At 54.2% G+C, this 25,970-nt stretch overlaps 5 protein-coding genes and 1 non-coding gene across 11 annotated transcripts in view; 2 read left to right on the top strand and 4 right to left on the bottom strand.

The window, feature by feature from the left end:
* Positions 1-50: 50 nt before the first annotated feature.
* On the bottom strand, positions 51-5,837 carry PATL2 (PAT1 homolog 2). The gene is given in 20 exon segments (XM_040077314.1): positions 51-403; positions 607-759; positions 835-932; positions 1,010-1,150; positions 1,428-1,587; positions 1,820-1,968; positions 2,126-2,170; positions 2,479-2,579; positions 2,660-2,774; positions 2,889-3,027; positions 3,101-3,178; positions 3,281-3,435; positions 3,616-3,684; positions 3,802-3,969; positions 4,332-4,397; positions 4,504-4,572; positions 4,694-4,989; positions 5,112-5,214; positions 5,672-5,752; positions 5,754-5,837. Coding segments are annotated over 20 exon segments (2,310 nt in total). The 3' UTR covers positions 51-363.
* Positions 5,838-7,970: 2,133 nt separating this feature from the next.
* On the top strand, positions 7,971-10,680 carry B2M (beta-2-microglobulin). The gene is made up of 4 exons (XM_040077318.2): positions 7,971-8,096; positions 8,256-8,537; positions 9,021-9,056; positions 10,248-10,680. The coding sequence occupies exons 1-3, from the start codon at positions 8,018-8,020 to the stop codon at positions 9,032-9,034; spliced, it is 375 nt and encodes a 124-aa protein (XP_039933252.1). The 5' UTR covers positions 7,971-8,017; the 3' UTR covers positions 9,035-9,056; positions 10,248-10,680.
* Positions 10,681-12,732: 2,052 nt separating this feature from the next.
* TERB2 (telomere repeat binding bouquet formation protein 2) lies at positions 12,733-18,011 on the top strand. The gene is made up of 7 exons (XM_040077698.1): positions 12,733-12,796; positions 13,219-13,300; positions 14,524-14,669; positions 15,521-15,579; positions 17,518-17,606; positions 17,709-17,797; positions 17,872-18,011. The coding sequence occupies exons 1-7, from the start codon at positions 12,733-12,735 to the stop codon at positions 18,009-18,011; spliced, it is 669 nt and encodes a 222-aa protein (XP_039933632.1).
* A 668-nt stretch (positions 18,012-18,679) lies between these two features.
* RPS17 (ribosomal protein S17) lies at positions 18,680-21,312 on the bottom strand. The gene is made up of 5 exons (XM_040077083.2): positions 21,239-21,312; positions 20,873-21,024; positions 20,324-20,429; positions 19,177-19,242; positions 18,680-18,804 (listed from the first exon to the last, which is right to left on the bottom strand). The coding sequence occupies exons 1-5, from the start codon at positions 21,239-21,241 to the stop codon at positions 18,724-18,726; spliced, it is 408 nt and encodes a 135-aa protein (XP_039933017.1). The 5' UTR covers positions 21,242-21,312; the 3' UTR covers positions 18,680-18,723.
* LOC120759011 (small nucleolar RNA SNORA71) lies at positions 20,580-20,707 on the bottom strand. Its single transcript, XR_005703105.1, has one exon. It is a non-coding gene; the product is annotated as a small nucleolar RNA SNORA71 (small nucleolar RNA).
* Positions 21,313-22,066: 754 nt separating the features above from the next.
* Positions 22,067-25,970, bottom strand: part of CPEB1 (cytoplasmic polyadenylation element binding protein 1) — a 37,980-nt gene continuing 34,076 nt past the window's right edge. For all 6 annotated transcript variants that reach the window (XM_040077568.2, XM_040077569.2, XM_040077571.2 and 3 more), the window contains 3 exons: positions 24,548-24,642; positions 24,245-24,325; positions 22,067-23,538 (listed from right to left, as the gene is read on the bottom strand). In XM_040077568.2, coding sequence (XP_039933502.1) covers positions 23,428-23,538; positions 24,245-24,325; positions 24,548-24,642 — 287 coding nt within the window. In that variant the 3' untranslated portion in view covers positions 22,067-23,427. The remainder of the gene's footprint in view (positions 23,539-24,244; positions 24,326-24,547; positions 24,643-25,970) is intronic.

The raw sequence follows: 25,970 nt of genomic DNA, 5'->3' as shown, positions 1-25,970 counted from the left end.
TAAGAGCACTGTGCATCCAACATAAGCTGCCCCCAGGAGCCAGAGGAGCTCATTAATCACCTTTTTATTTCATTTCAAGCACTGTACAGAGAGTGCCATAGACAAAATCCCACCCCCAGGTGCTCCCAGCGCCCCTGTGCCCCACCTCAGCCCCCACCACTGCCAGGCAGGAGGCCAAAATAAATTACACCCACCCACCACCGTGCTCCAGGGCACTGTGACAGGGCAGCATCAGCCCTGCCACTGCCCACATCACCCAGAGTGCCCCGCACCAGGGTAGGCGTTCACTTCCAAAGCCACGGCATCGGGCCCTGCCCGTTCCCGGCACCACCGGCTCCAGACCCCATCCCCAGCTCCCAGGGCTCAGCAGAACATGTCAGCCTCGGTGGGCAGCGGGGAGCACCTGCAGGGAAAGGATGAGGTTGGAGTACCAGATTGCTGATCTGTCCCAAAGAAGCGGGAGCAAAGGCAACAGGATCAGCTCAACCCAACAGATATCCGGAGATAACTCCAAGGGGGATGGAAGCAGTGAGGCCCCAGTGCAGTCTGCTCCTCTCCCCCAGGGGATCCCCCAGAGAGCAGGGAGCCATTCCAGGCAGTACTCACTCAGCCATCTTGGCTGCCAGCTGATAGACAGTCTGCTTGTCCAGGTAGCGGCAAAAGAGCAAGACGAGGTTGCTGGGCAAGAAGAGAGGCTCTGCCAGTGAGGCTGTAGGCAGGCGTGACAACTCCTGGGACATCAGGTACACCATGTCTGTCCTGGGGGCACCAGCACAGGGGGTGAGCACCCCACAGAGTGGTGACAAAGCCCCCCCAGCTCACACAGTCCCTCACCATGCCTCGAAGTCCCCTCTGCACGGCTTCAGCGGCGCACATGAGGACAGCAGCCTCTCTCCGTGGCTCAGCAGGGAATAGAGCAAGGAGATGCCAAACTGCAGGAAAGCATCAGGAGTGTCACAGCCAGCAGCAGTGGCACCCCAGGGACACGATAAGGCTCAGGGACACATACCTGGTTCTTCAAGGCCATGGTGAGGGGGAGCTCCAAAGACTCGGGTAGAGGCTGGGTAAGCTCCTGCAGGACCTCAATAAGTTTGCTGAAGGTCATCGCACCCACCACCTCATTCAATGGGCTGTAGAGCAGGGGGAGAGACTGGGCAGGGCAGAGGGGAGAGCAGGAATCTGAGATCCTTTGTCCTGTCACAGCCACACCCCCATCCCAGCACTTGGAGGGGAGGGTCACTGCCACCAGGAATGCGCTGGTGGCTGACTCCTGGAGACCTTTTCCTCCCCAGGGATCAGAAGAGGCTCCTGTCTCATGCTAACCCCACAAGACAGGCTCCCCTCATTGCTCAGGGTGCCACCTCCCAGCAAGAACAGAGGAGGAAGGAGACAGCCCAGGCCATCCCTGCCCTGGCTGGGGTGCTTGCCTCATCCAGCATGTCCTTCTTCATGAGGAAGGGCAGGTGGTGGGTGATGGTCAGCAGGATCTTCTCCCTTTGCTCTCCAATCAGGTGGGGCAGCAGCCGGGCCACAAGCTTCTTGCCCTTCCGCACACACAGCAGTTGCAGGAATTCATCTTCTGCTTCCCTGGGAACAAAGGCTCCATTGGCACAAATCCCAAGGGACCTGGAGCATCTCTGTCCATCCAAAAGGACCAGAATCAGCTCCACTGGAGGATGAGGTTCATAGGCAGGGTCAGCAGTGACACATGGAAGGACCCAATCCTCCTGTGACCCAGACCTGCTCATCAGTGAGCATCTCAGATCCACGAGGACCAGGACATGCTGCCTGATCCCCCCTCCCCATGGCACAGACTCACTCTTCACTGCTGCAAGCCCTGATTTTCAACGCTTGGTAGATACTCTCCACTTTTTGGGTCTTCTGCTCCTGCCCGTGGGGCTGTTTCTCCCCCAGAGCTGGGGACATTTTCTGTTGTACCTCCTCCACTTCCAGCAGCTGCAGGAAGAGCTGAAGAAACAGCACAGGGTAAGGAAGAAGCTCAGAGCATCTTCTACCAACTGGCTATCCAGGACCCTGCCTAGGTAGATATCCCCTTAGAGAAATCTCTGGATGAAAACAGAACACCTGGATCATCCTGCCCTTCCCCAAATCACCACTCACTCACCTTCTCAATCCTGTGCAGCGCCCGCAGCAGGTGGGTCCCTGCGGCCTTTGAGAGGGTAGAAAGGAAGGCACAAAGGTTACAGCCATCCCCAGACACTGCCACCAGCCCAGTGCTGGGTCAGCTGCTCCCTGGGAATCAGAGGTGACTTCAGGACACAGAGGATTCCCCATGGGGAACCCATGGCCAGCTATAACCAGCCAGAGACCAATCCCATCCCATGGTCAGGCACAAGCTGCCACTGCTGAGGAGGCACCTCCTCCAACTGTGTGCCCCATGCCACTGCTCAGGGCAGCTCCTAAAGCAGCATTCCCAGCAATTCAGGGCCCCAACCAGACCCTCCTCCCTTCACCTACCTCCTCCTCCACGAGGGCATGGTGCACAGCATCAATGGCCCGGCGCGGGCTGTAGCAGGTGGACACCGTGACCTGGCCCAGTGACCCAGCGATGCGCACCACTGCGGAAGAGGGGGAACACGGTGACACCGCACCCCAGAACTCCTCACCCAGCCCCCAAACACCTACCCCAGCCCCTCACCAGAGTCATAGGTCTCCACTTTTTGGATGAACGGTGTGACCAGCTTGGGGGGCTTGTTGCGCCTGCCCAGCAGCTCCTCCTCTGCCTGTTTGCGCTCCAGCCGGTGGTAGTAGGTCTGTAACAACAGGAAAAGCCAGGAGCCCCCTCCACCAGTCCTGGAGGGTTTCTCCAGCTCCCAAACCCCCACCCTGAGGAGAACAAGTCACAGGTGCTGCCAGGAGGAGCTCACCTGGTAGTAGTAGTCATCGTCCATATTCTCACTCTGCAGCTGCATCATCTGCACCTTGACAACCCAGTCCTTCTCCTTGGAAGTCATCAGCCCAGCATAAGGGTCCACTTTATGAGACCACAGCTTCTTCGGGGAGACACTGGCACAGGAGAAAACCTCAGCCCACTGTGACCATGCAGAGCCCCCCCCCTGCAACCTAAAGACCTCCATACCTCTGTGCCTGCCTGCCCTGCTGCTGCATCAGGATGCGCTGGTGCTGGGGGTGCAGCTGGGTCATGTGGCTGGGTGTGCTGCAGGGAACACCAGACAGGCATCAAGGGGGGTTTTGGGACATCCCCAGAGGGAGGTGACCCAGCTGCTTTGTAGGGTCCCTCCAGTCCCACCCCTGCTACCTGAAGTTCAGCTGGCCCATGGCTGAGGGGCTGAAGAAGAGAGCAGGATCCAAAGAAGAGGACATGGACCTGAAGTGCATGCCTAGGGAACGCGGTGGGCTGCCCACGGTGGGAGACCCAGGCTGGAAAGGGGCTGGAGGTCCATACCCTGCCATCTGAGAGGGAGAGAGGAGATCAAGGGTCTGAGCTTTCCCCTTCCCAGAGGGGTCAGTCAGTTCCTGTCTCTCATTCCTTGGGCAAAGTGCTACCCCCAGATGCTGCCACTCCCCCATCCCTTGCCACTCCAGGGCTGCCTCACTGGAGCCATGGCAGTGACTCAAAGACCACCACTTTACCTGGTTGGGAGTGAAGAGTGGAGGGGGTCTGCAAGCCGGTGGGAAGGGTCGAGGAGACATCAGAGGTGGCTGGTGCAGAGCAGGAGACAGGAGGTGTCACTCAGACAAGCCGGTCCTCAAGGCTGCACCTCCAAGGAGGGGAAGCCGAGAAAGAAGGGATGCAAGAGCACCCCCAAAACCTGTTACCTGCTGGAGAAAGCACTGGGGGAAAGGCTTGGGGGACATCAGTCTTAAGTCAGGGCACTTGGGCCGGGGAGAGCCCCCACAGCCCCTCTGCACAGGTGAACCAAGGAAGCTCAGAGCCATGTTGGTAGATGGTGGAGGTCTCTCCAGGACCTGGAGGATGGCTTTATCCTGTGGGGAGGAGGCAGCAGCAGGTGGGAACAAGGCACAGCTGGGAACAGTTTAGTTCCCTCAGCAACAGTCAGCTCACTAAAACCTTTAGTCATTGATCAACCAATACGATGCAGGAGCAGCTGGGGACACATGGGAACACCCAGCATGGGGGTCCCAGTCCCCCCAAACTCAACAACTTTGCCTTCAAACCCAGGCTCTACTTTGGGTGGGCTCTCATAGCCTTGACACCCAGGACACATCTGTGCACCTCCAGAGCCATTTGCAGATGCCCCAGGTGTCCCAAATTCCCTGTGTGACTCTTGTCCTAGAGTAGTGAGGAGCCCTTAGCCACTCCCAAAGGCCTGGCTGGAGGTACCCACCTCCAGCATGAGGTGGCGAGGGACACTGTCAGGGCAGGAGCCCAACGCCGTGGGATCCGTTGACAGCTGGAAAACAGGGAGATGTTGGCATGAAGCAAGTAACAGGAGGCAAGAGCAGGGGACACACAGGAGGCACCCTGCCTCGTCACCTGATGGATGGGGACATTTTTACCATGTCCTCCTTGCCAAACTCTCCCCAGCAAGTACCAATCCTGCTGTCCAGCACCGCCGAATCCTGGCTCTGCAAGGAAAGGGGAGTTAAAATCTGCCTCCCCTGTCCCAGTGCCCTCTGTGGGGCAGAACCCAAAGGTGTGGGGATGGAGGGGGAGAGGAGCAGGACCCCCTGTCCGCTCACACATCACCTCCAGTGTGGGTTTGCTCCGCACAGCTCTCATCACTGCTGGGTCTCCCAGTTCACTGGGCTCCTCAAAGCACTCCTGGTCTTCCTCCTGTTCCTCAGTCCCCAGCTCCTCTACCTCTTCCTCCATCTGAGAGTCAACCTGCTCCATCTCTGCCTCTACCCCACCTTCCTCCTCGGCCAGCTCCTCCAGCTGCTCAGTTGCTGTTCCAGTCGCCTCTACCAATGCTTCAGCCACCTCAGGGCTCATCTCCGGTACCACCAGGAGTTTTGGGACATCCTCCTCTGTGGAGTCTCGGTCTTGGAGGGGGGAAGCAGCACACAGCAGGGTGACTGAATGCCTGGACAGCGCCCACCAGGGTGTCTGCTCCCCCCAAGTGCTGGTAGGTCTCTCCAACACCAGGACTCCCCTGAGGTCTTACCTAACCCAAAAGTCATCTCGTTGTACAGGTCGAGCTCCTCATCCTCCTCAGCCATCTCTTCCAGCAGAAGCACATCTTCCACCAGCAGAAAATCCTCGAGAATCTGAATTTGGAAGCAGCAGATTCCTCGCTGAGGGAGAGGTAACCCTAACATGCTCCCAAAAGTGTGGGGGGGCACCCAACCTCCCCCCCACTCCGCTGGTGGTGCCAGGCAACCCACAGGGCTCACAGCTGGAAAAGGGAAAAGCGTGAGCCAGCGGCACTGCCAGCGAGGACAGGACCCGCAGGCTCAGCCCATGGGAGCTGCGGGCACCGGCGAATGCCGGCACGGAACGGCACCGGCGCGGCTGGGCTGAGATACCACTTGGCTTCGGAGTGAACAGCCGCTACGTGGGCACGAGCGGCACGCCAGCACAGGGCAGGGAAGAGCATCCCACCAGCACCTCCAGGGCAGCGTCTGCTCCGAGACCGACCGTTCCGGGGAGCGCCAGCCCCGGAGAACGAGCGCCGCAGAGGGAGCGGGACGCGGCAGCGGATAGCGGAGCGGGGCAGGCACTCACGATGCTCTCGCCGCCCTCCGCCATCCCGCGGTGCTGCCGCCTCCTCCTCCTCCTCCTCCCGCTCACCCACCCTCCGTCCGTCCCGGGTCCCGCTACAGGACCGCGCTGCCCCCGCCGCCCCTTTTATGTGCCGCCCCCGCGGCGGCATGCGCCTGCCGTACAGCATGGCGGCTCCCAGCGGCGTGCTGCGGCTGCGCACTGCCCCCGAGCCCCCGCGCCAGGAGCCCCTGGAGCCGAGCGAGGAGGGAGGATGAGGAGGTTTAGTGACCCCAGCTGCGGCTCTCGGAGCACAGAACACCCCAGCCCAGCTTTCCCCACTGCTCGCGTCTCTCCTTGACTTCCACGGTGCTCTCAGAGCTGATGTCCTTCTGAGGAGTTGTGGAAAACTGGTGGGATGAGGTCTGTCGGGATTGAATATTCTGGTAGGTAACACCGGGCACAGGTGTCAACACTAACACTGTGAATTTCTGCGTCCCACAAAGCATAGCGGGTTACCCTTATCCCCCTGAATACCAGGAGCACCTCGGTCATGTCACCCACTCCCAAATAACTCTCTCAATATTCTGCTAATAAAAGCAAAAATGTCCCAAAACTGGAAGATTTGGCTACTCTAACCGAATCATTGTGGCTTTTAGTAAACATCATGCAGAAGAGTTGTGCTTCTCTTTACTGGGAAATTCTGACATGAGGTGTGGGTTACAGTAGAGTCATTGCTAGGGACTCACATTCCAAATGGCCTGGAAATGACTCATGTCCTGCCATCCTCTCCTGGGCAGAGCCAGATTCACCCGTGGGACAGCTGGAGCGGGGTGGTAACTCCTGATGTGGTGACCCTAATAACAGCTCTACTACCGATGGAGCACTCAGGGATTATTTCTGTAGGAGCCCTGAGATCCCTGATAAGGCTCTGGCCACAGCTGCATCTGTTTATTCCACAATGAGAAAAACATGGTGTGTTTTCAGCTGTGTGGCTGGCACTGCTCCCTGGGTAGCCAGCAAACTCAGCAGGAGCTGGGCCAGTGGGAACTGATAACAAGTGTTTTCCAGATTTTCCTTTGCTTGGCCTTCTCTGATTTACCCACTGCCTTTGGGATATTCTCCGTACATGCTTTGTTAATTTAATTTGTGTTTTAATGACTTGCATTAAGAGGTGCATTAAGAAAGTGGGTCCTAAAGGGGCTTAGTGTTTTGGTACTTACATCATGCTGCTGTTTTCTCCCCAGTAGCAGTGACTTTTCCTTTATCTTCCATCTAAGCAGCATTACTGGGATACTCTGGCATTCCTAGCCTCGCTGGCTTTGGTGCTCACAGTTCTTCTGGAGGAGGCACCAGAAAACCTGGTTCTTTGGTGTTAGAATCCTCATGTTTTATGTCAGGGCGTCTATGCTGTGCTTGAACAATAGTCAATTTCTCAGCCTGCAGCTGCTGGAATGAGACATTCCACACAGGTTTTGAAAGAAGTTTATAAAAGAAGGTGGACGACTTGCTCCACCATACTGTTGGTGTAATAATACCAGCCCTGGATGCAAAATCTTCTGCAAGAGGTGGCTTTTACCCCCATTTAGGTTAGAAAAGCTCTGTGCGACAATCAATCAAATCATATCATTCCTCCAGCACTGCCAAGGCCACCACTAACTCCTGTCCCCAGGTGCCACATCCACAGGGCTTTTAAATCCCTTTAGGGATGAGGACTCCACCACTGCCCTGGAAGCCTGTGGCAAGGCTGGACAGCCCTTTCAGAGAAAAACTTTTCTCTAAGATCCAATCTAAACCTTTCCTGGTGCTACTGGAAGCTGTTTCCTCTTGTTCTCCCCTTTGTTCCCTGGGAGCAGAGCACAACCCCACCTGGCTGCCCCCTCCTGTCAGAGATTTGGAGAGAAAGAAGGTACCCCCGAGCTCCCTCAAGCTGCTCCTGGTGCTCCAGCCCCTTCCCCAGCTCCGTTCCCTTCCCTGGACGCGCTCCAGCCCCTCAATGTCCTTCTTGTCGTGAAGGGCACAGAACTGACCCCAGGATTTGGGGTGCGGCCTCGGCAGTGCCCAGCACAGGGGACAGGCGCTGCCCTGGGCCTGTGGCCACACCGGGGCCGGTGCCATTGTCCACCCGGGCTCACGTCCAGCCGCTGCTGCCCGGGGTCTCTGCCCGGGTCTCTCCCCACGCTCAGCGCGGAACTGAAAGCGAAAGCACTGCTCTGGCTCACACAACCCCGGAGCTCCCGTTCTGCCCGGAGACTGATGAGGATAAGGCCGCTCCGCGTCACGATTGGCCGTGCCTCCGGAGGATATAAAAGGCGGAGTTTGGGCGGGCCCGGGACGTTCCGGGAAACGGCGGGACAGCGAGCAGCGGCGATGGCGCGGGGGGCCCTGGCGTTCGGTGTGCTGGTGCTGCTGGCGCTGCTGGCGTTGCCCGGCCTGGAGGCGGCCGGTGGTGAGTGCCCGGGGCGGCGCGAAGGGTCCTGACGGGGGTGAGGGGCTGCGGGGTCCCGGCGGGTCCGGGTCACTGTGCCCGGGAGGGTGGGCGAGGGTTGGCATCGAGGCGGTACCCACCGCAGCCCCGCTTCTAACACGCCCTCGCCCCTCTCTCCAGAGGCGCCGAAGGTCGAAGTCTACGCCCGTTCCCGCGCCGAGGAGGGAAAGGAGAACATCCTCCACTGCTTCGTCGCTGGCTTTCACCCACCCAAGATAGACATCGAACTCCTGAAGAACGGGGTGCCCATGCCCGGCGTCACCTACGGGGACTTGTCCTTCAACGAGAAGTGGCAGTTCCAGCGCCTGGTCTATGCGCCCTTCGTCCCCACAAGGGATGATACCTTCGTTTGCAGGGTGATGCATTATTCCACCATGTCGGAGCCAGTCGTTTACCGATGGGGTATGCTGTGCCTTCCCTTCTTGCATGCTGGAGCTCCTTGCTTTATACCCGTGCTGTGTCTGTTCCTTTTCCTGGGAAACGGGGCGTTGTAGCAGAGTGGGGTTTGAAGGTCTTGTGTTAGAGATAGAAAATTAACTTGGTTTTAGCTGAAAAGGCTGTTAGACATAATTATGAAGGATTCAAGGAGGACAGGCGTTGGTGTTAATCCACGGGGATATAGTGATGCCCTGTCATCTGATCTCTGCCTTGGTGAACTTAACTAGAAGGCGATGGTCACGCAGTGAATTTTTGCTTTATGTTGTGTGAATATAGAGAAGGACGCAGCGGTCGGGGCTGATGGTGGTGACCTGGCCTCAGCCACGGCTGAGCGCAGCTCTCTGGTTACCACACTGGGGCTGTTTCCGAGGAGGAGCCTTGTGGGGACGGGGGAGAAGGGGGTCCCATTTGCCCCCAAGTCTAACGCTCTGTGCTTCTTTTCTGCAGAACCAGACTTCTGAGCTGTGGCTGGGATAATCCATGGTGAGTCATTCCAGTGCTGTGTGCCGTGCTGGTCAGGGAAACACAGACCCATTTCTGTAGGGGGGAGGGTTTGAAAAGCTGAGGAACAGAAGCAACCACACCCCAAAAAAGTAGACAATATTTGTGCTGATTTGGGACACAAAACTTTTCCCACAGCCTTTCTGCCCACTGTTTTGGTGTGGTTTTGGCCACCCCGTGCCTACAAGAGTCCTTTCCTCCAAAAAAAAGGAGAACTTTGGAAAAAATCTTCCTTGCATGGTGTTGCTGTGTCAGGTAGATACCGCAGAGAGTTGTCCCAGGTCCCCTAAAGCTCCCTCATGGCCCGAAGTGCTGTTTCCTGTTGGGGGAGGAGCAGGAAGATGTACCCAAGATCCCTGTGCCTCAGAGTGAGTGGCAGGCTGGTTAACCCTTGTGGTAGGGCAGTGCTGTGTGGGATTCATGAGGCACAAATCAGAAACACTTTTGGGTTTATTCACGGGTGTCTCAGTCTGAGGGCTCCAAGTTCTTCAAACTATCTGCATGTAACTGATCTGAATTTAGCAACAGGGAAATTCTAGTTTAACACTTGATAGGGAAAAGAAACTGAATATGTGGCCCAGCTGACGTAATCCTGGTTGAAACACCATTGAAGCACATTTATGTGCCCTATTAGAGGTTGGATAATGATTAACTGTGCCTTGGGACAAGCCTTGACAGGACCCTTCCATGAAGTGCCCCAGTTCCTGCAGAGCTCTAAAAAGTTGTACACAGTCACTCCTCTGGTTTGTCACTCACCTTTGGGCAGTGGGGGTGCGAACCTGGCCCCAAGGCAGGGTTTGAAATGTGCTGTGCCCACACAGCACCAGAGCTTCAGTTGGTGGGACATTGGTGAGGGATGCCAAGTCTGGCTGGAGGTGGGATGTGGGTGACTTCACTATGGTATGGGGACGAGGATTTACTGAGCTGGCATGGGAAGAGTTGAGAGTTGCACAAACTCCGTGGGGTCCCTCTTGACTTGTTCAACTTGGAGCTCTACCAAGGAGGAGACAGAAAAGCAGGTTCTGCAGGATTTTTACCTGAATCTCACTGGAAGGTGGTTCTGCAGGGATGTTGCAGTCAGACTGCTCTGAGGAAACTGGTTTTTAGTCCTAAAATAATTACAGTTAAAGGTGTCACTAGAATGACTGATGTCAATCTACTCTCTCCATGCAGGTCTGAGAAGTATCTTTTGCAAGTTAAAGTCTTCTCAAGCTTCTGTCCATGCTTCATCATATCCACAAGAGCAATCAACTTCCTTTCAGAAATTTGCTAAGAAGCCTTGTTAAAAATATCACTTAGCCATAACATCAACAGAGGTGTTTAGACGGTTTGTGCATGTAGCTAAAAATGCCTATATTACTGCTTAAAAAAAAATGGTAGCTCTTCGCTACTCCAGATTTTGCAGGATGTTAATGCCTTAATAAACTGTTAGTCCCTTAAATTGTTTTTTCAGAGTCATTCTACAGCCCAGGCTGAACCTAAGGCTCTGATGGCCACTGGGTTGTGGGTGGGTATGTAGCCTTGGTGGCAGGATGATCAGTTGTTCTTTTTTTATTCCATTGAGAAGATGCAAGAGCACTTTTCCACAAATAAAAAGATAATTAAAGGTTGGGGGTTTTTTTTTGTTTTGTTTTGGTGGTTTTGTTTGTTTGTTTGTTTTTTTCTGATGTGGTATCTGCCTGGCTGGAGGCTCCTGTGTGGCTCTGAAGGGAAGGCATAAGGTTTAAAAAGGGATAAAGAACCTTGGGGACACGGGGTGGGACACAGAAGGAGCTATGGCAGGGAATAGTGCTTACTCCATGGGGAAGAACTCTGGCTGATGCATCTTGGAGTGTGTGGTGTAAAGCTGAGCCTGGGGGAAGCAGATGCGTGTGTTGGTGAATTTCAGTTCTGGTTTCCTCTGTGCTTGACTCCATGGAGAAGCCCAGTTGGGGCTGGTCCTCTGTTGAACTGTGGGGCACTGATGACACTACCCACAACCGATGCTACTGCCATCAGCTCGTTTTTATTTTATGAAGAAATCAGAATGATTGGTTGAATATTGGATCCAAATGGATTTAACCAGGATCACATGTATGGGATCAAGAGTTCCTGGTGACTCAGGGTATCCCATGTCTCTTCTTGGGTATATTAAGATTTGCTGTGATAATGTTACAGAACATCCACTTGAGATTTTTGATGGATATTGTCTTGTTCCATAGCTATTTTCATTATAACTGTTGGTTGGAGGTTTTTTTTTTTTGTGTTGGTGGGTGTTTTTTTTTTGGTTTGGTTTTTTTTTTTTTTTTTTTTGCTTAGGGATTAGGAAGTTGCAATTCCAGCACCCCTGTGTGAAGTTGCTGAGGAGCAGGGCCCCATTGTGGGTATTGCTTTGGGTTCATCAGAGGGGTGTTCAAGGCAGGATGGGGGGGCTGTCATGGCTGAGTGTTTGTGCACCATGCCCATCACTCAGCACAGGACAGCAGGACAGAGCACACAGCTCTGCCTCCAGCACCAGATGCACTCTGGGGATCAGGCAGCCCCAGTAGTGATCCCTGTGTGAGAAAAGGTGGCCTGGGAGAGGGGAAAAGATTTTGGCTTCTCTTCCAGAGACCCCAGTGGAGCAGCACAAACTGCTGCGTGAGCTCAAGGAGCTGTGGAACATGTCCTGGCCTCCTCCCATGGATCATGAAGGGCCACCAAAGTGTTTAACACCACATCAGCTCCACCTTTCCTGTCCTCAAGAGCATCAGAATAATGGCTGGGTAACCACTTCACCAGGAGAGCTTCATCCTAATTTTGACAGGAGTGGAGTCGACTGTAGAAACTGAAGATTCTGTGGAGGCAATGTGAAATGACACTGTCTCCAAAGGACACATCACCACATCACTCCACACACTGGGGAAGTCTGCCCTGATTGCATCTGTGGGATTTTTTTTGTTCTTACTTAAGAAATATTTTGATGGTTTACTCAGAAAATCCCCTGTTTGTGGGAGAATAACACATGCCCACACCAGAGACTGATTTTCTTTAACAGCTGGATTTCAGGACAGTGTTTAGAAAAACCTCTGTTTTATCCAGCATCCTTGGGGTTCTGAGGTACTTGGGATGCTGCTGTGCTGCTGCTGCTGCTGTTTCCCAGGGGATGGGGTATCCTGAGGGATATCTTGGGAAGCTTGAAGCCTGAAATACAAGCAATTTTTTTTGGCAAGCAGTTTCCAGAGTCAGCAAAATGGAAGGGCTTTTCTGAGAAAAACTTCCAGGAGAACAATAATCGAGTCGAACTCCTAACTCTGCACAGGATACCCTAATCCCTGTGCCTCAGAGCCTTGTCTGTGTGCCCTTTGAGCTCTGTCAGGCATGGGGGCTGCCGTGGGGAGCTGTTCCAGTGCCCGGCCATTCTGTGGGGGAAGAACCTTTCCCTAACACCCAGCTTAAATCTCCCCGACCCAGCTCCAGCCGTTCTTCCTCTCGCCGCGTTTTCCCACCACCGCTTCCCCTCAGGGCGGTTCCCGCCTCTCCCCAGTCCCTCAGGGCCGTTCTCGCCGTCGTCTCCCCTCAGAGCTGTTCCCGCCCCTCCCCAGTCCCTCAGGGCCGTTCCCGCCTCCCCTCAGGGCCGTTCCCGCCATCGTCTCCCCTGAGGGCGGTTCCCGCCTTCCCCCAGCCCCTCAGAGCCGTGATGTTCCGCGGACACCGTGCTTGGTTCTCGCAGAGCGTCAGTCCGGGCCCGCGGGGGCTCTGGGGTGAGGGCACCCGGTGACGGCGAAGTGCAGGGGTGCCCGGGGCACCGAGCTAGCAGGAATCCGCGGGGGAATTGGGAGGGGCACAGCCCTGTCGCCACTCAGGGGGACTTAGGAGGGGACACACAGACCCATCATTCCTCTGCAGCAGTGGGGGCACAGCCCTGTCACCCCTTCGTGGGTCTGAGACCCACACAACAGGGCAGAATGTGAGTTTGGCCAGTCCGTGGTGGCCCCACATTGAGGAAAAGCCCTGAACAACTCTCAGGGGAACGATGAGAGCCCCACAGCCGTGGGGAGCTATCGCAGCTTCCACTTCAGGGCCCAACTCTGCCGGCCCCACAACCAGCTGTCCCCATCCCAGGTCACCCCGAGGTGGGAACCCCCTGGATGCCCACCCTCATCTCCCTCCTTGTCCCCTGCAGCGGACGGTGGTGGGACGATCGCCCACTGGCTGGATGCTGACTACCTCTTCAGCAGCGATGCTGCCCACCCCGACACCCGCAGGTGGGCAAAGCAGGCTTTAATGTATTTAGTGGAAAGTATTTCATGGATACTGACATCCCATAAAAATCAAGGGGGTGTTTTTAAAGTCCTAGCGTGGATCTGCCAGGATCTTGTTGCCCAGTGGGGTCAGGAAAACTCACACCCACACTAAGCTGGAGACAAACAGAATAGAGAAAAACAATCCATGTGTTGAGAGGGGCTTAACTGTGATATAAATTAAATTAGTTGTGCTGGTTTCTTGCTGGCTGTGAATTATCTGCTGGAAAAATCAACATCTAAAATAGAGGTGATACAATTCCCAAGGAAGGAACCTGGTGCTAAAAAGCCAGTGTAAATTAATGCTAAAAGGAGGCACTGGGGTAAAAATGAATGGAAGAGGGCTGAAATGCTTAATAGAAAAAAATAGAGAGCTATCAAACATTTGTACAAGTATAAGGAAAGTCTTCAGGATCTTCCTCACTTCCTCCATATCAGTGAACATTAGTATTTATTAATTATTTAGTAATGTAAACATATTTATGGGAAAGGAAACCACGATGTTTCCTTTAGGCTTTGCTAGGCTGGACTAAGTAGTTTCTTTTTAACACACCAGTGCTTAAAACTGGCTTTGAATTTTGGAATCTTTCAGCCGCTTGCTCCAGCTAAGCAAGGGGAATTCCAATAAACACACAATAACAACTTTTGCTCTGCAACAACGCACTGCCAGACCAGCCTTTTCCCCCAGGGAATTACGGATAATTATATGTATTTTTTGCAATGTATATAGTTATATAGTTTCTTGTAAAAAAATGTAATCATTATACACATCCTTAAACCCAGCAAACAAGATTTAATTCCCCTCTAAGGAGGACAGTGGGGGCTGGAGCACCCTCCACCTCCACTTCCTTGCTCAGCTGTGTGAACAGGAACCAGTGTGGTGAAGGATCATTGTAGAAAAATCCTGGCTTTGCCCTCCCCGAAGTAGTTTCACCTCAAGAGAAGAGTGGGACCGTGTAATCCCTAAAAATACTTCTGTCCCTCCCCCAGGAAACCCCTGGGAGGTGCTGGCAGCTGGAACTGTAACAGGAAGTGACTGGTAGAGTCTCATAGCTGGAAAATCACAGGAAATTAGGTGCTTTTGGCAAAAATAGCAGAGCAGGTTTAATGACAACACCTCTAAACGTTCCAGTTTTGGTTTGCTTCCAGGTTCTCCTTTGGAAACCAGCTCTTTTTCTTTCCTCCAGCATACACGAGAGCCTCAATTACTTGGAGGGCAGAGCCACGGTCTTTCACTCCCGTTACCTCTCAGTGTGTGCAGGCACCGGCACCGGAGAGAAGCCCTCGATGGTTCTGGGCCACTTCATCCTGCCCCCTGCCTGCCTGCAAGAAGGTCAGGCAAAAAAATCATCTGGGGATATTTTCCCAGGGAAATCCCCCATGAGTGCAGCCTGGGTGCAAAGTAGAACTGAGTTACTTGTCTGCAGGGAGGGACTTTCTGCTCGGGAGTGGCTCTTCCTCCCAGAGGGCAGAGTATGATTGGTCTATTATCACAGAGTACCTTGACCTTGAACATTCCCAGGGATGGGGCAGCTCCGGGAAACCTGTGCCAGGCCTTCCCCACCCTCACAGGGAAGAATTTCTTCCTAGAATTTCTTCCCAGCCCTCTGTCAGTTTGAAGCCATTCCCTCTTGTCCTGTCCCAAGTCCCTCTCCAGCCCCTGGAGCCCCTTTAGGGCCTGGAAGGGGCCCTGAGCTCTCCCTGGAGCCTTTCCTCTCCAGGTGAACACCCCCAGCTCTCCCAGCCTGGCTTCAGAGCAGAGGGGAGCACCTTGAGAGAGTCCCTGGAGCACCTCCATGGCCTTCTCTGGACTCACTCCAGCAGCTCCATGTTCTTCTGCTGTTGGGGATCCCAGAGCTGGAGGAACGCTGCTGCTCCTGAGCTGGCCAGAGGGGCAGAATCCTCCCCTCACCTGCTGCCCACACTGTGGGATGAGCCCAGGACATGTGGCCAGGTCATATCCATGAGCTCCTCATCCACCAGCACCCCCAAGTCCTTCTCCTCAGGGCTGCTTTCAATCCATTCTCGCCCACCCTGAATTTTTGCTTGGGATTGCCCCGGCTCAGGGGCAGGACCTTGCATTTTGGCTTGTCCCCAGAGGCACCTGTAGGACATCACACTGGCAGCGACTGCCACAACACTGTTCTTTGCTCTCACAGTCACTGTTTCTGTTGTTCTTGGCAGAAATCAGAAGGAAAATTGGCCGGTTTATTTGGGAGAAGGCAGATGCCCTTGAAGAACAGGTAAAATGAAGAATTTATACTACACATGTATGTGCTGGAGGAGGAGCTTGCGCTGAGAAGGAAGCTTTCACAAGAATTCAGGGGAAAAAAGAGCACGTATCACCTTTGGAAAAGGAGCAGGCAGCTCAGGAAGCATTTGTGGATGTCCTTAGGTCATGCAGAAAGAAGAAAATTAGAGAGGTGAAAGCTCAGTTAGAACTTAATCTGGCCACCTCTGTAAAGGATAACACTTTTATAAATACTTTATTTACAAAAAGAGGGCCAAGGAAAACCTCCATTCTTTATTGGAGTGTCCATCACCAAAGACTAGGAAAAGGCTGAGGTATTTAACACCTGCTTTTCCTCGGTGTTCAACACCGACTGGTTGTATCAGGACAAACAGCCCCCTGGGCTGGTAGACAGGGAGCACAATGGACCTCCAGAAATCCAGGAGGAGGCAGTCAGTGACCTGCTGTGCCACTTAGATGCCCACAAATCCACGGGCCTGGATGGGATCCATCCCTGGGTGATGAGGGAGCTGGAGGAAGAGCTTGCCAAGCCACTCTTCATCATTAATCATTAGTCCTGGCTCACTGGGGAGGTCCCAGATGACGAGGTATCAATGTGACACCTATCACAAGAAGGGTTGATCCAGGGAATTACAGGCCTGTCAGTGTAACCTGTGTCAGGGAAAGTTATGGAGCAGATCACTGAGTGCCATCACATGGTACAGACAGGAAAAGCAAGGGATCAGACACAGCCAGCGTGGATTTAGGAGGGACAGGTCCTACTTGACCAACCTGATTTCCTTTCATGACAAGGGGGCCCAGCTGGTGAATGACAGAAAGGCTGAGGATGTGCTACCTAGATGTCAGCTAAGCCTTTGACACAGTTTTCCATGGCATCTCCTGGAAAACTGCAGCCCACAGCTCGGACAATTGGTGTCCAGTCACCAGTGGTGTCCCCCAGGATCAGTGTTGGGCCCAATCCTATTCAATATCTTTACTGATGATCTGAATGAGGGATTAAGTCCACCATTAGCAGATGCACAGATGACACCTGGCCAGTCAGTGGTGTGGCCAGCAGAACCAGGAAGAGATTTTTCCCCTGTAATGGGCACTGCTGAGGCCCCGACTTGAGTACTGTGTCCAGTTTTGGACCCCTCAATAGAATTCAGGAAGGGCATTTTGGTGCTGGAGCAGGTCCAGAGAAGGGAAGAGCTAGGGAAGGGTCTGGAGCACCAGGAGCAGCTGAGGGAGCTGGGGGGTTTTAGCCTGCAGAAGAGGAGACTCAGGGGGAACCTTCTGGCTCTACACAACTTCCTGACAGGAGGGGGCAGCTGGGTGGGGGTCAGGCACTGTTTCCAGGGGCTAAGGGACAGGATGAGAGGACACTGCCTAAAGCTGCACCAGGAAAGGTTTAGGTTGCACATCAGAGAGAATTTCTTCCCAGAAGGGGTGATTAGGCATTGGAATAGGTGCCCAGAATGACTGAACATGGCACTGAGTGCTGTGGTCTGGTTGGAAAGGTGGTGATGGTCACCAGTTGGACTCGATAGTCTTTTCCAACCTAATTGATTCTGACTCCTCGTGCTTGCTGTGCTGTGTCCCTCCCAGCATGACATCCCAAGGGGGACAGCACTGGAAGGATTGTCTCCCTTGCCCAGACATATCTGGTCTCCCAGCATGTGCTATTCCAGAGTTTCCAACTGCCACAGCCTGAGCCCTGCCCTTTGGTGGGGTGTTTGGGGTGTTTTCCTTCCCCATGTCACTGCCCACTCTCCTCTCAAAGCAACTTCCCAGCACTTATGAAGCAGGAATGGCCTTAGATTTAAAACTGAACTCTGAATTATGCTTGAAACCATGAGCCCTAAAAACTTGTGCATTTGGAGCGTGTCCCAGGTGCTCCGCAGGTGACCCACAGCACAATTGTAACTCACCTTTGAGCTGATATTCACAGCCCAAGGAAAATCCGACAGAGGAACCAGAAGCAGCAAGAAATGGCTGTGAGGAAGAGCCAGAGGAGGAGGTGCTAGACCTGGCTGAGAGGTATTTTCCTACTTTGGGTGGTGGGATTTAGATGCAGCCCCGATTCCAAGCAATCCTAACACACAGGAACAAACACAAAGAATTTTTTCCCTCCTGATACAGCAGTGAAGAAACAGACTCTGAAGCATCTGCCCAGGGAGAATTTCCATTCCGTGCCCTCCAGGAATACCCGATAAGTAACATGGTGACAGGTAAATACACCTGGAAAGGGCTGCGGATGGGGCAGATGGAGCAGGGACTCAGAGAGCCCATTTTGCCTCCACAGGCTATGCCTCTGCACGGGACATGAAGAAATATGAGGGGGAACTCCACGACTTTATCCCTGGCACCTCAGGCTATGCAGCGTACTGGGTCCAAAGCAAATTTAGCATTTATGGCAAGACCAAAATGAAGAGGAAATTGTAAGGAACAGGTGGCTGGAGCAGCAAAAACTTCAATGTAAGAGCTGCCAGATGATGTATGAGTTATCCAACTGCAGCTCAAAGTGTTCAATGTGTTATTTAAGTATGGGCTACAGTTATTGCAGTATTTGCTTCTTTAAGTAACTATTTAAACTAAATTTCACAACAAACATAAATATAAACATTTCTCTCCAAAACACAAATATTTTCTTTTTATTCGGTGGTGGTGGTGGTTTAAGCTGTGTTTAACTAGTTTAAGCAAGTTTTCCTTGGAGGGACACACCAAGGTCTTCTTACTTTCATTTAATCAAGGAATGTTAAAGACTTTTTCCCTTTCATTTAAGCACTTGAAAGTGACAAATAAGGTTATAAGAAGCAACTTTTATTGTGGCACAGCCTGACCCTCAGGCTGTCCACTTGGAGGAAGCACAGGCTAGGACAGGCTCTCACAAGCTCCAAGGAGTCACCACTGTTGTTCTCTGCCACTGCCCCAAAGGCAGGAGACCCTTTAAAGTAACAGCTTTGCACCTCACACCCCAAACTGCCAGGAAAGAACCCAAAAAGATGCTGGTACACATGAAGGTGTTGAGCCCTCCGCGTGCTCCAATGTGGCACCCCAAGAACCCACCCTCCCCTCATCCCCTGGGTGTCTAAAGACCAGGCAGGCTGAGATGGTTTCCTCACGTTTATTGGAAAAGCGACACACTGGGACAGACTCAGAGCGCTCCTCGGGGTGTCTTGAAGTTCATTCCCACTGTGGGCTGTGTCACCTGCAGGTTGGACAGGCTGCCAAAATCCTGGAAAACAGCATGGGAACAATGGAATCAGTCACAGCATCCTGCCCACTGACAGTGGAGACAAGTTCCTCTGGGAAGGTGCTGTGGGCAACACAAAGGGTGGACACAGGTCTCTTAGGAAGAGCAGACCACCCTGCTCCAGAGATTGACTCCTCAGTGAGGGAATCATCAGATTGGAGGGTAAGGAACACCCACACCAAGCTGGTGGCAAGGCCCCCATGCCTCTGCCCGTTCAAAAGTCATACATGAATTAATCCTCCCACAGGACCCAGGGCAGAGAGATGCCCTTGACACCATCCAGCCACTCAGGGCAGCAGGAGCTGTGTCAGGGACGTGCCAGTAGCTGGGCAGGGAATGGTTGTGGCCACTAACCAGGAGCTTCAGCATTTCCTTGGTGTCCGGGTCCACTTCAATGATCTCCTGGTCAAGGGCAGAGACCTGGGGACAGAGGGGAGAGAAAAGGTTTGATTGATAAAGCCCCACAACTACCAGGGTGTCCCGGAGTCACTCCGGTCTCACCCCACTGCAGCAGGGAACAGTTCCAGCAGCAGAGCCAGGAGCACCCTGATGGAACACAGCTTTCCTGACTGAACACTACAAGAGCCCACTGGCAGTAGAGGGAAAAGCCTGTTTTATGGCAAATCTTTGGAAACCGAGGCCCAGCCTGCTCCAGGCTAAGGCTGCTGAGGAGCTGGTGCTGGACCCTCGACTGCACCAGTTCTGGCAGTCATTAGTGACACTCACAGCTGCCTTGGGATACAAGTCCACCATAGCACCAACAAAAGCTATGTCACACCTCCAAGAACTGTGCTCTTCTGTTCTTTAATCCCAAAGAAACGTTCTCCAGACCCCAGAACTCTACCTCTGCAGGCTTCCTTCCCCAAGAGATACTTAACACCAGGATTTTTCTAAGAAACCACAAACAGTACAAGTGTGTGTGCTGACACAGCACCAACAGCTGCAGCATGGACACTCCTTCCCTGCTTGGAGTCCCTTCCCTGTAACCCCTCTCTGGTGTCTGCACAGAAACCAGCAGCTCTGCCAGGAGCTGACTGGGGAGATCTGGGAAAGGGGCAAGATGTGCTGTGCCTGAAGGCTTCAAGATTTCTGAGCAATTGGATCAATATTCCTGGAACAAGGGAAACCCTCCTGGACCACGTCACCCAGGTGTGACAGGTGAGATATCGACCCTGTCCAAACAAAGGGTTAAGGCAAGGGGGTTTTACCAAAACCCTCCCTCTGGGGAGGATGACTGCAGGCAGGTTTTCAGCCACTCTGAAACACCATCCTGCTTCCCGTCAAATTAGTTTTTCCTGAATTTTAAGTTAGGAAAACCAAACCAGAAGAAGACAGCTGCCCTTCCTATTCCAGGTAACAGCTTTGGAGCGATCCACCTCTACCCCCTTGATCCAAACCCTCCTCAGCTCCTCCTGGCTGAGGGTTTGTTTTAAAGAAACTTGGGACCGTTTATGGAGATATGGCTAGGCAGGATGGAGTGATGGAGAAGCTGCAGCCTCACCTCTGGGACGTAGTTGTCCCTCCTCTCCCTCTCCTCCTCCTGCAGTTTGATTGAGATGCCGCGGACAGGGCCCCTCTGGATTCGCTTCATCAGGTGGGTGACATACCTGCGGGGACACGGGGGTGTCCTGAGCTCTCCCAGGGGTCATGTCACCCTTCCCCACACCCCAAATCCTGGAACCACAGCAGGATACGGACAGCTGCCACCATCCACCCCGGCGACGTCCCACCACCTCCAGGGGACATCAGAGACAAACTGTCCGACAGCAACAGGGTTTGGGGGAGACAGAGACCCCCCCAAACACGGGAAAACTCTCGCACTCCTCTGCCTGCACTATCAATGACCCGGCCACGGGCGGGACCGTAATCACTTTCGAATGCAGGGCCCAGCCGGAAGCCCCACGCCGTGCCCGAATGCCCCAGGCCCTTCCGATGCCCAAACGCCTCGGGACACCCCCAGCTTCCCAAAGCCCATCCAGGCCCCTGCGGCGCCCCAACCCCCTGCGACCGTCCGGTGCCCAAAGCCCATTCGGGGCCCGCGGTCCCTCACCCAGCAATCTTGTTGCGCAGCTTCTTGCTGGGGATGATGGCGATCTCCTCGCACACGCGCTTGTTGGTGTGGAAGTCATTCCCTAGGCGCGTGTAGTACTTCTCGATGATCACCCGCGCCGCCTTCTTCACCGTCTTCGTCCGAACGCGTCCCTACAGGGGTGGGCGGGAGGGCTGCCGGTCAGGCTCCGCCGAGCCCAGGCCCAGCGCCCCCCGCCCCAGTCCCCCCTTTTTCCCCAGCCGTCCCGGCCCCGGCTGCCCCCCGCTGCCTCTCGGCCCGGTCCCCTCCGGTCCTCCCCGCCGCTCCCCGCCGGGGATGGAGCGGGCCCGCCCGAGGATGGCGGCGGATGGCGGGACCTGGACGCACCATGTCGGCGGCGGCCGCGGAAAGAGAGCGGAAGATGGCGGGAGGCGCCGGAAGCCAGCGACGCCCAGGGCGCCCCCTGGCGGCTCGGAGGACTGAGCAGGGCCGTAGGGGTGGGCGGGGCTCGGCCCCGCCCCGGCCGCAGCCTGAGGCGCTCCGCACCGCGCCCCGGAACAGCATGGAGCAGCCCGGGAAGGGAATCCCAGAGACCTGTGCTGCCAGTGGCACCCGCCCCTCCCACACCCGGCCCTGAGAGAGTACACTGAGTGCCCACAAACTCACATCACCCATGGAAGCAGCACACAGCTCCAAAGGAGAGGTGACCACACCAGGGCTGTTGCAGAGTCGCCACTGTGGGACGCGGAAGGAGGCCAAAGCCTTCCGTGCTCCAGGGGCACACGGGGCACACAAGGTGGGCGCTGTGGCAGCCTAAGTCCAACTGAGCCCACTCCCCAGCGCGACAGAGAGGAGCCCTGGTGTCCCTCTTCCCTCACAGCCCTGCAGGAGCAGCACCCTCCACTGCCCCACTGGGAGAGCACGGGCCCCTCCCCTCAGCCTCATTAATTTCTTGTTGCATTTAGGGGAACTCCAGCCGGAGCCAAAGGGCCCGCAGGGACCTCGGGTAAGTGGGATCTAAAAATGCATTGCCCAGCAGATAGAGCTGCCTCCCCCGTGAGTCACCTACAGCATCCACAGTTCATAGCTCCATCCATCCCTCCCCCCAAAACCACATCCATACCTTTCCCCACACCTCCAGGGAGTAACACCACAGCCCTCCAAGCTGTAGAGATCTCCCATGAAGCACACAAAGCTGTTTTTTTTTTTTGCTGCAACGTGTTTATTATGTGCCAAAAACTACACCACAGCTTACTCCACACGTCTGTAGGAGAGTGCAGTCTTGCCTGCATATACTACAATGAGGTAGAGACTTCACACACAGCTTCACAAAACCCCACAAAGAGCAGCTGGGATATGCAACAATGCAACATCAGCTCAGCAGTAAAGAAAAAAAAATAATCATAGTAAAGAGGGAGAAATTATGACACTGGTTCTTTGGCACACAGCTTCCAATAGAGGGGAAAGTAACAAAATAATAATGATCAGCATAATTAAGGTCTCGAATCCCAGCAGCAGCATTTCAGTCGACTGCACTGATACTCCAAACATCTCAGGAAGGAAAGGAAAATTACTTGTCCCCTCTAAGAGAAAGGGCTCCCAGGAACCTTCATCGTCCACCAAACGCAGCCCTTTTTTAGCTTGTTACAAAAGAAAAGGTAAGTCCTGTGACTTTGTGTGATTAAAAACCTCTATCAACCCCCCATAAGTGCAACTTAAAAAAGTGCAACAAACTATTTAAAACTATATACAGCAGCTCAGAGATCCTCATCCCGTCCAGTTTCAAATCCAAAAACAAAAACAAAGCCCGGCCTGTCCCGTTGCAAACCTCTGGATTTACAACGTCCTGCCAGCAGCCCCCAGACACAAATTGCAATAATGTTAAAAGCTGCCAGGAAAAGAAAAAAATCTCTCATTTCAAACGACTTAAAAACTGTTTTTAAGAGTGTAAAAAGGAACTCGTAAAAACCCTCGAGCGTAAAATATGAAATATGATTTGGTTTAAATGAAGAGCAAAGTCTCCTTGTTGTTACAGTAAAAAACGCCAGCTGAACACCCAGGTCACACCATCCAGGTGGGGGTAAATGAATGGAAAGGCACTGTATGGCAACGGCAAAACAATGACCAATGAGACCTGCGCTCTCTCCACCAGTATTGCAAGGAATGTAAAAAAGCGCCTTTAAAAAATAAAAAAACCAGGGCGGAGGCGCCTGCAGCGACGCCTCCGCGACACATGGCCCTTGGTTGGTTGGGTTTATTCATTTTCAATTTTTGCTTCTCGTCAGCAAACCAGGAACCAAAGTCTGGGAACTGCAGAATGGCTTGAGGGGCACTCCCCCCCTCAAAACACCCCCAAACAAACCCCAACAAAACTCACTGTGCATTAGTGCAGAAACAAAAAGACCAGCAAGTGCAAACATGAATGTAAGATTTTTGTTTTGTTTTTTTTTTTTCCCCGTCAGTCCTCAGGAAGAACGTTCCCAGCCGGGCCTGGCTCCGGCAGGCGCTGCTGCGCTCTCCTCGTGGCAGGTTCTCCCAGGACTCTGCCCGTGCCAGCCCCGTGCCCCGGCAGCCCCTTAGCTGGAGTCCCGGTTCTTCTGGTTGCGCATCAGCGGGCGGTGGTGGCGCAGGACCTCCATGGAGTGCTGCCAGTGCCAGCACGAGCGGCAGAAGTACTTGAAGCAGATCTGCGGGCAGAGCACAGGGACAACACTGGGGCGGTCTCCAGCAGCAAAGGGACGCCAGCAGAGCCACTCCTCCCCTTCCTCCCTGCCCAGTATTGCAGCCCTGGGCAGCACAGTAGAGCCATGGGTTGGGGAGAGGGAATGCCAGTGATGATGATGTAGAGGGCCTGTTGTGCCCAGCTTCCATCTTTTGAACAGGTTTAAAAACCAGGGCCTGGGCACTGGGGCAGCAGCTGGGCTCTGCCAGGACTCCCATCACTCCATGGCATTCCTGCTCCATATCCCATCCCAACTCCTTTGCCTGCAGCGAGGTGGCGGCAGCCAGAGTTCCCTGTGCCTCAGCCAGCCCCAGGGGGATGCACCCCAACGTCAGCTCATCGTGGCTCACAGAGCAGCAGCCTCCCCTCCCCTCAGGGCCACCAGTCATTCCCACACTAGGTCCCAGTGCTGGCACAACACCAGCAAACTGCAGCAGCCCTGGCTCAAAGCCAGGTGGACACTGCCTGCCTGGGCCTCCTGACAAGTACCAGAGCTGCCCTTCCCCAGGAGGATGGACTCACCTCCTCCAAAACAAGGCCACCCTCCCAGCTGGGGCCCGTCTTGCTCATTGGAGAAGAACCAGTGTCTATATCCCCAAAAGCCAGCAGAAGGGCCTGCTCCTCTCCTTGAGGAAACCCCTGAGCACAGGCTGCAGGAGAACTGGCCTTACCTGGTCTCTGCAGAAGAACGGACCAGGCTGGGCATTGCACACTTGGCACATGGAATCCTCCAGGTACGGGTCGATCTGAACCTGCAGGAGAATGAGGGAGTGGGCATGGAGCAGCACCAGGCTGACTACCCTCTCCCTGGGTACCTCAAATCAGCCCCCAGCAGCACCCCTGGGGCTGGCAGAGCAGCAGCTCTTCCTGCTGCTTGAGCAGGAATATGGGGCAGGCTCCATGAACACCGGTGCTCCCAGCAGTGCCACCCATTGTACAGACCCTCCCTGAGCTGCCCCACCAGCCACACTCACCTTCTTGGTAAACTTGGTGGTTTTGATCTCCACAAATGCAGCAGTCACAGCCTTCAGGTAACTGCGCTGGTTGTTGAAGGTGACACGGCCCGACCCTGGAATGAGCCAGACCACAACTGTTAGAGAAGAACAGCAGAGATCAAGAGGGAACCACTGCCAGCACCACCCCTTCCCTGGTGCCACTCAGACAGGGAAACAGCTTTGACAGGGAGATGGTATTCAGGGCCTGGGGGCTCTCCCAGCCTCCTTCCCCAGGCACCAGATTTCCAGGAGCAGCAGGAGTGCTTCACGCTACACCTGAAACACCAGTGCTGAGACAGCACAGCAGCTTTTATTTCCAGCCTCCCCCTCACACCAGAGCCTTGTGTTTTGCAGCCTCATTGCTGGTCAGCAGCATTCCAGCACAGGCCTGTTAAGCTCCAGGACTGACACTGGCAGATCCCTACAGTAGCTCAGCCACAGGACAAAGTGCCACCCAAAACCCATCCATACCCCTCCTAAAGCACCGCACAAGACACAGGCAGGAGGCCCTGGATCCAGTTTGAGGTTATAGGAGATGCCCTCAATCAGCACAACCAACCAGGGGACAGCTTAGTTACCAAAACTGAGCTCTGACTGCTGTAACCTCAGGACAGCCCCAAGGCTGGAACTGCCACCAAGCTATTGGGAGATGGATCTTGCCTACCTGGAGCAACCTGGGCTCTGCACGAAGCACAGGAGGCTGGGGTCACACACTGGGATCTCACAGGGAGGTTCTGCGACACCTCATCCACAGTCACACTGAGAACCTGTTCAGGTATCACACTCCCCACCCTCCTTGGGACTGCTCCCCTAAAGGCACTTCAGGAGCTTTGCACACCACATCCATGTCCTAAACCTGAGCCTTGCCCAGAAAAGCCTGACTGCTATCCAAGGATACTGACAGAGCAGTGACAACTCCACACGACCAAGCTCTGACACTGTTACTGCCTGGCAACACCAGGAGATCCCATGGTCTCTCCAAATTTGTGACTTGCTGCAGCCTGAGCCTGGAAAGCTGATCCTCAGGCACAGGCTGTGGTTTTTTTCCAACAGACCAGTCACCTCAGTGCTGTCTCCTGGCCCATGAGGCCTCCAGGGAGGTACACACATCACAACATGCTATGTTTTAGCTCTGGTGACAAGAGCCCAAGAACAGGTTAAGACCCACAGCTGTCTCTGCCCTTGGAATGGAAAAGCAGCTACAGCAGCATCCAACCACTAACAGCATTGAACAAGGACAGAGAAACCTTCAAGCAATGCCTAAAGGCATATTCAAAACTTCAGGCTGCTCTGGAATGATCCAGGACCTTCCAATTCCCAGGCACATCAGCTCTATCAGCCCTCCCCCCAAGGCTTGTCTTGTCTCCCCAGGGCCAGGAGATGAGGAGCACAGACTGTAGAA

This window comes from Hirundo rustica, chromosome 13, assembly GCF_015227805.2.
Source record: "Hirundo rustica isolate bHirRus1 chromosome 13, bHirRus1.pri.v3, whole genome shotgun sequence".
Lineage (NCBI taxonomy): Eukaryota > Metazoa > Chordata > Aves > Passeriformes > Hirundinidae > Hirundo > Hirundo rustica.
The sequence above is the reverse complement of the archived record's forward strand: the minus strand, read 5'-3'. Positions and strand labels throughout refer to the sequence as shown.

Coding starts and splice junctions, on each gene's coding strand:
- RPS17 (XM_040077083.2), bottom strand. Junction 20,430..20,872: donor CTGCGCAACAAGATTGCTGG/GTGAGGGACCGC, acceptor GTGTCCCCGCAG/GTATGTCACCCACCTGATGA. Junction 18,805..19,176: donor AGGAAATGCTGAAGCTCCTG/GTTAGTGGCCAC, acceptor GCTGTTTTCCAG/GATTTTGGCAGCCTGTCCAA.
- TERB2 (XM_040077698.1), top strand. CDS start 12,733: ATGTTCCGCGGACACCGTGCTTGGTTCTCGCAGAGCGTCAGTCCGGGC. Junction 14,670..15,520: donor CCCTGCCTGCCTGCAAGAAG/GTCAGGCAAAAA, acceptor TGTTCTTGGCAG/AAATCAGAAGGAAAATTGGC. Junction 17,798..17,871: donor GATAAGTAACATGGTGACAG/GTAAATACACCT, acceptor TTGCCTCCACAG/GCTATGCCTCTGCACGGGAC.
- B2M (XM_040077318.2), top strand. CDS start 8,018: ATGGCGCGGGGGGCCCTGGCGTTCGGTGTGCTGGTGCTGCTGGCGCTG. Junction 8,097..8,255: donor CGGCCTGGAGGCGGCCGGTG/GTGAGTGCCCGG, acceptor CCCTCTCTCCAG/AGGCGCCGAAGGTCGAAGTC.